The 7,303-nt window shown below is 38.1% G+C and overlaps 1 protein-coding gene across 1 annotated transcript; it reads left to right on the forward strand.

The window, feature by feature from the left end:
* The first annotated feature begins 495 nt into the window (after positions 1–495).
* Positions 496–3,320, forward strand: nat9 (N-acetyltransferase 9). Its single transcript, XM_070927393.1, has 6 exons — positions 496–572; positions 1,521–1,630; positions 1,944–2,084; positions 2,174–2,233; positions 2,887–2,981; positions 3,073–3,320. Exons 1-6 carry the CDS (start codon positions 496–498, stop codon positions 3,220–3,222), a joined length of 633 nt encoding a protein of 210 aa, XP_070783494.1. The 3' UTR covers positions 3,223–3,320.
* Positions 3,321–7,303: the final 3,983 nt, after the last annotated feature.

Genomic DNA, 7,303 nt, shown 5'->3' on the forward strand with positions numbered 1-7,303 from the left:
TATCTGTATGTGAGCTAAGCGTCAGTGAAAAAACAGGGAGCGCCTGTGGGGAAAAATAAATACGATTTTGTAAGAGTTTGGTCATAAAAAAAAGAAATACAGACAGTAAATGCATGGCCTAGTTTGACAGCATCTACATGGTTTCAGCTTTTGGAGCTGACAAAGTTAAGGGGCCCTTTATTTATTTTCTTATTTATTTCTTTTAAAATATATGTTATTTTGTTATGTGTCTATATCTACATCTAAAACTGAATTTCAATAAAGATTTTTTAAAGAATTCAGAAGTCAAAGTCAGAAATCTCTTCAGCAGCTCTTCGGTACTTCCTAATGTTGTCCAGCAGGTGGCGACTTCCGCCTTCATGTCAGTGAGCGCAGCTGCAGTTTGAGCCAACGAGTGTAAATCAGGAAGTGACTGAGGAAGTTGAAATCATGAACTAGAAGCCTCGTTAAAGTTATTATCAGTCAAATTGGTGGTTCATATCTGGTTTCAGCATCATGAAGATAAATGAGAACACGTTACTGGAGGGACACAAAGTCGTGCTGGTGCCTTACAACGCAGAGCACGTGCCCAGGTAACATGAACAGCTGGTAGTTTGTCTGTAACTTCCGGCCAGCTGCTGTTAGACACGAGAGCATCACTGTCCGTTACCTGTATTCATTCATTCTGTTTGTCGATTTTATTCTCCTTTCTGCTTATTTATTTCATTTGCTGATCCTTAAAACAAGTCGCCTTTATGATTTTACCTAAATAAGAAATCAAAATAAGTGTGCTAACCTACACGAGACCAATTTAATATAATTTTAAATCATAATTTTCATTCATATGGGCAAGTCAGCATGAAGGTATTGATAAAAACATTGATGTCATTTAAATGTATCAATGTATCACTAAGTCGTAGTCAATAGTTGACAGAGTAATCTCAACACAAGGTCTATTTAGTAGCTGTTCTGGAGCTTTCAATCATATCACACACTTCATCAGCAGATGGAGTTTGTTCAGTTGTCATGTAGATGTAGCTCTTCAAGACTTCTTGTCCATTATGGCTTAAAAGCCGACTTGACGGTCTTGACTGAACTTTCGATCTCAGTTTTAAAATACAGTCTAAAAATAGTATAATTATTGTTTAAATCAGGAAGTAGGGGACAATTAAGAAGTAAACAAGAATATCTATACTTTCTATACTTTGTTGGTTTTCGAGACTCATTGATACATCGGACACATTATAGTCAGTACATAAAAGTATATAAAGTATAAATACTAAAGTAAAGAGGCTCAATTTTAGGAGTCAAACCAAAGTGTGTTTCGATGTGGACCTTGTGCTAGTTATCAGCTCTGTACAAAGATAAACAATGAAATTGCTCCTTTTAAAAAAATGTTTTCACAAATCTGAAAGTTTTTTTTTTATCTTTATGCTCTTAATATGATATCTAGTTGTTGTGGTGTAATAATCATCTGAGAAATATTTTCCTTTGCGTTTCTCTTTAACTGGCAACCAACTTCAGTCCTTTCCCTTTTGCAGGTATCATGAGTGGATGAAGTCTCCGGAGCTGCAGGAGCTGACCGCTTCAGAGCCGCTGACCCTGGAACAGGAGTACGACATGCAGAAGAGCTGGAGGGAAGATAGTGACAGTAAGGGGTCAGATGTTATAAATGCTCTAAATAGCTTTCTTTATTGCTACAGATCAGCCAGCATCAGCTTTCCAGGTTTAAAGCGACTGCTCATCTTTAATAGCTTCCAAAATCAACATATTGTTTAGATATATTTAAACCACCATTCTTCAGATTTGTTTGCTCATAGCTTTTGTAAATAACTGATAATCATTGGCTATGATATGAAAATATGAGACCACACCATCCCGAGGCCAAGCACAAGTAAAATGTTTCAACCTTTACTTAAAGAAAAGCTGTCTTATTATTTTTTCTTTAAATTCTATCTCTCCAGAGTGCACGTTCATCATCTTGGACAAGCAGCGGTGGGCAGACACCAGTGTAGGAGAGGAGCAGTGCATGGTGGGAGACGTCAACATCTTCCTGACTGACCCCACAGACCCGTCCTTGGCTGAGCTGGAGATTATGATTGCAGGTGACGTCCCAACATCTACAATCAAACTGCGCTGTAGGTTTTTACATGTTTACATTTCCTGTATATATCTCTCTATTTCTACACTGCAGAGCCCAGTTTCAGAGGCAAGGGCATCGGGAAAGAGGTGACACGCATGATGATGTGTTACGGTGAGCAGCTCATACAGTCTGTCGGAAGATTTCTAAAGGCTTGTTAAAAGGGCAAACGTGTTGTATTGGTGCTCATTGTCAGCTGTGTCACTGGTTGGAAAAACAAGATGCTAGAGCCAGAAAGATAGTGGACAGCGGATGAAATCGACGCAGCTGTACAGATTACTGATTACAGACAAAAAATAACAACTCTTAAATCTCAATATTTCATTGATTGTCAGGAAAAGTTAAGTTACCTGCTCTTAACAACGTCAACAGGACAGATACATCGCTTGCTAGTGACTGGTTAAGGCAAAAAAAACAAAAACATCTTCTTGACCAGAAATCTGACCAGCATTGGCTGTATAAGAAAAATGAGGCACTGTGGCAGGAAGCAATACATAAACTCCACCAACTTCCACTCGAAAACTTAAATGTTTCTGAATAATTTGAAAGATGCTATAGTCATATAAAGTTCTGCACATAGTTTGAGGGAAGAAAATAAGGCTTTTCTGTGTTAAGTCAGAGAGCTGCTGCTGTAATGACCTATAATTCATAAAACTTTCAAGCATGTTTCACTTCAGACTACAGCCACCACTGTGGAGTAAACTCTGGTTACAACGTGTGAATAGTAGTTTGTGAATGGTGGTGATCAGTGTGTTGTCCTCCACCAGGAGTCATCAAACTTGGGGTGAAAAAGTTTCAAGCAAAAATTGGGTTGAACAACCAGGTCAGCATCGCCATGTTCAAGAAACTCCACTTCCAGGAGGTAATAAGATCACATAATGTTATTGAGTGAGGCGCCTGATGGGCACCAGAATACAACCATCATCTAACCATCGTCCCCGTGTCTGTTGCAGGTGTCTGTGTGTAAGGTGTTCAAAGAGGCGACCCTCGAGATGACGGTGGATGAGTCTGTTCGGACGAGGCTGCTGGACGACACGGCCGACATGAGGGAGAGAGACTACAGACAGACCTGCAGCGGCAGACAGGAACTGGTTTCACAGTGAAGCGCTGAGCTGAGCTGCACTCACGTCCTTAAAGACTTCCAGCTGTGAAGGAGATCATCCTGCACTCAGAGGAGGGAAAACTACTGCGTCATTAACTGTCATCTGTAATACCAGAATACTTCTCACTTTATCCCTGCAGAGGTGGGAAGTAACTGAGTACATGAGTACACTTCTGAGGTCCTGTTTCTTTATGTAAGTATTTTAATTTTGGGATGTAATTCTACTTTTCCACCACTACAGATACTTACGTTAATATATTTATCTGACAGCTGGGGTTACCAGTTACACTGTTTGGCCAAAAGTATGTGGACACCTGAACATTACACCTGCATGTGATTGTTGATTCCATATCATTCCAAAACAATTGGCATTAATCTGCTGTTGTAACAGCCTCCACCCCATTTAAATGAATTAATTGATTCAAGTAATTCAGTAAAATGAAGTGGCCTAACCCAAACCATAAAAACAACCCCTGTCTAAATACTTTTGGCCACATATTGCAAATTCAGATTTTACTTTGAACATGAGATGAATGTTTCATATTTTAAATCTTGTGCTTTCTTACATAATGTGTTTTTCTTTATTTTCCTCTTTCTCTTCTTCTATCTTTTCTTTTTGTGTCTCTTTGATTCCTCTCTGATCTGAAAACGTTTGTACCTATCTAATAACTATGGATACCTTATATTTTATTTGGATACGTCAGAACATTTTACCGCTAATACTTGTTTACTTTTACTTTTACTTTTAAATATCACCGTAAAAAGTTTGGTATTTCAACTTTTTCTGAAGTGAAGTATCTGCATGTGTCTTCCACCACTTCTCTGACATACAGTCGCACAAAACATAATCAGATAATGAGCCTTTAAAGAAAGTGTTTGACATTTTGGGAAAGGCATTTATTCGCTTTCTTGCAGAGAGTTAAATGAGAAGATTGATACCGCTTACATGTCTGTACGGCAAATTAGCTTAGCTTGGCACAAAAACTGGAAACGGGGACACCGCTAGCCTGGCTCTGTCAAAAGGTAACAAAATCTGTCTATCAGCTATTCTAAAGCTTTTTAAGTAACACTTTAGTTTAAGTGTAAAAGCAACAAGGTGTGGTTTTACGGGGGGTAGTGTACCAGACTTTTTCTTGGCCGGGAGCAGTGACTTCCTGTAGTCTCCGCTGGCTGCCTGGCAACCTCCTAGTGACCACAAAACTCCAGTTTCAACAGGATATAACGTGTTAATTAGTGAGCTGTAGAGGTGCTAGTAGGAGGCTTTTGTTACCTTCGGACAGAACCAGACTAGCTTTCTCCCCCTGTTTCCAGTCTTTATGCTAAGCTAAGCTAAGCGGCTACTGGCTGAGTGATGAGAGTGGTATCGATCTTCTCATCCAACTCTCGACAAGAAAGTAAAATGTCTGTTTTCTTCTTCTACTTGTCTAGTTCTTTAAATTTGAAAAGCACACACACTTGCTTCTTCTTCTTCTTCCACTTCCTCTTGCACACTATCACAAAAAAAGCCCACATGGTTCCATTAAATTGGCTTTTTCACCTACGACAGTTTTAATGGGGAAAGTATAACTAAAGCCTTGTATTCCTGTATGTGTCTAGGAGGCCAGGTGCCTGCACTTTATAAAGTACAGTTAGTTTTCACGCCCACACTAACTGCTTCTCTCTGAAGCATTTGTAGCAGTCTGTGATGCTGAGAGAGAGAAATGAAGGATAGAAACGTCTGGTGGTTTTTGATATCTGGTGGTTTCTAGTGAAAGTGGTTCTTTCTATTTGGGTTGACCAATTGAATCCTCACACAACCTTGACAAACTGTACAGTATTCGAAAACACAAAACCTCATGACTATCTGTGTAAAGAGCCCAATATCACTGTTACCACAGACATTTGTTTTGTAGCAGCATTACAATAAAACAGAGCTGTACAATTTAAAAATATACAGGTGAAAGGAAAGTTTGCGCCTCTTTATGTTTGGTTCAATATCACTTAGACAAATTCTGACTTTTTGGTAGTGAACTGCAAACTGTTACCTCTCAGAAGAGACCGAGATCATGATGTTAATCCAAAGGGTTCAATTAATTTAGTTTAAAGTATGTCATTGGTTTCGTGCAGAAACTGTAACTGAATAAAAAAAACGTGCAGGAAGGAGTAACATTTCCATTTTCTGGTGCACAAACAATAAAGACTTGAGGCCTAATCAGAGTGAAACTCATCTCTTGTACATTACAACAAACGTATTTGTCTCATGTTGCTCCTAATTGCCACATTAGTCTGCTGCATTTCTCATAATTGTCTCGTTCCTAACCGGAAGGCTGGTGGTTAAAATTAAATACCAACCTCAGGATTTTTATGGAAAGCCTTTCATGTGGCACCACATGTGAAATGGATTCATAATTCCATTTGTTGTATCCTCTCAAACCTCAGTGTGCTATTTGCTCCTGTTCCACTCAAGTAATTTCACTGTTTTTTTAGATCAATAGACTGATATTTATTTGAGGCATCCAGCATGTAGCTTTGTTTGTTTAAGGTTTAATTTCTTAATTAATGATTATCTCGCCCCAGCTGTCAAAATCCAAAATGAGATAATTAGATGAGTTGATTATGTTAGAATTATCACTGTGCTATATGGGACTTGAAGACAATACGGAGCTTTGTAAAGATGGAAATACAACATTATTTATTATAAGTTAAGTATCAGGTCTCAGTGACACTGAACATGATTGTTAGTCAGATTAGTGCATTAATAATGCAGTGATTAATTTTGAGCCAATTCACATCATTCACATTAATGTTTGAAGTACTGACTGAAATGGATATCATGTATCATGAAAGTAGATTTATTTGCAGCTTCTGGTCATCTGTGTTGCTGTGGAGCTCAGCTCTTATATTCAGTCATTTCCTACTTCCTTGTTTAAATTAATCATTTCTCCATGTCCGTTCAGCTTTGTGCTTCTTGTATAACATAAGATTAACTTAAAGAAAAAATACACTAGATAAGATTGACACCACGCTCATGTCTGTACGCTAAATATGAAGCTACAGCCAGCTAACTTAGCTTAGCATAAAGACTGGAAGGAGGGGGAAACAGCTAGCCTGGCTCTGTCCAAAGTCATGTATCTCGTTAGTTTCGGGAACCGACCAAATCGTGTCTCTAACATCAAGTATTGGAAAAAAGAGTTAACATTGAATGCCTGTTTACTCATTCTTTAATTGGATATTTCCTGATTTAAATAATGTTTTGGCTACTTGTAGGCTGTATGTTATTGAGCCAAAGTTCTTCTTCTTTTAATTACTGATTAAATACTGATGCACTTGCTAAGTTTTGTTTATTTTGTTAAATGGAAATATTTGTGAAGTATTATAAAAGTACAGTACTGGCACCAGTATGAAAACAATTTAATTCAATGTGTTAATCCCAAATCCTCACTCTTTTCCAGTTGTTAAATTGTATTCACCAAGATCATTCTCCTGATACAAAAAGAAACACAGCATTAAGATATTTCTTGCAATGCATAGCCATTTATTGACGCCGACAGTGTTTGAGCGTGGACAAAACTTCACAAGAACCACAGCAGCAAAGGCAGCTTTCTGCACGAAGACGCCCTGATAAAATTAAATTAATTTGCATTTCAAAAGTCACCAGTTAAACTGAAAGAAAAGTAAAATAATCTGCCAGTTGGTTCACATTATAGATGACAGATTACAATATCGACACTTGGTCCTTATTCACCAGATGATTTGGGGATTCTGAGCTACAGTGAAGTTAAATAGTGTAACCACTGCACTCTTTAAAAAGGACCATATCACTGTTTCTACAAGTGATATTCCCTTAACAACAAAACATGTTTATTTTATATTACAGCTAACCTTTTAGCAATTTTTTCAGCTGTGTTTTTGTACTTTTCCTACCATCCATGCAGCCACTGGTTTCCATTTTGTCTGTGTAATCCAACCATCCATCACACTGACCATCGAGTCTGGATATATTTGTGACGTTTAATTCCTCGTTCCAGTAACTTCACTTTAACACGAATTATTGCAGACTTGATGTTTACTGTGATGGATTCCACAACAGTTTTAAGAGTCTG

Source organism: Enoplosus armatus, chromosome 20 (assembly GCF_043641665.1).
Source record: "Enoplosus armatus isolate fEnoArm2 chromosome 20, fEnoArm2.hap1, whole genome shotgun sequence".
Taxonomy (NCBI): domain Eukaryota; kingdom Metazoa; phylum Chordata; class Actinopteri; order Centrarchiformes; family Enoplosidae; genus Enoplosus; species Enoplosus armatus.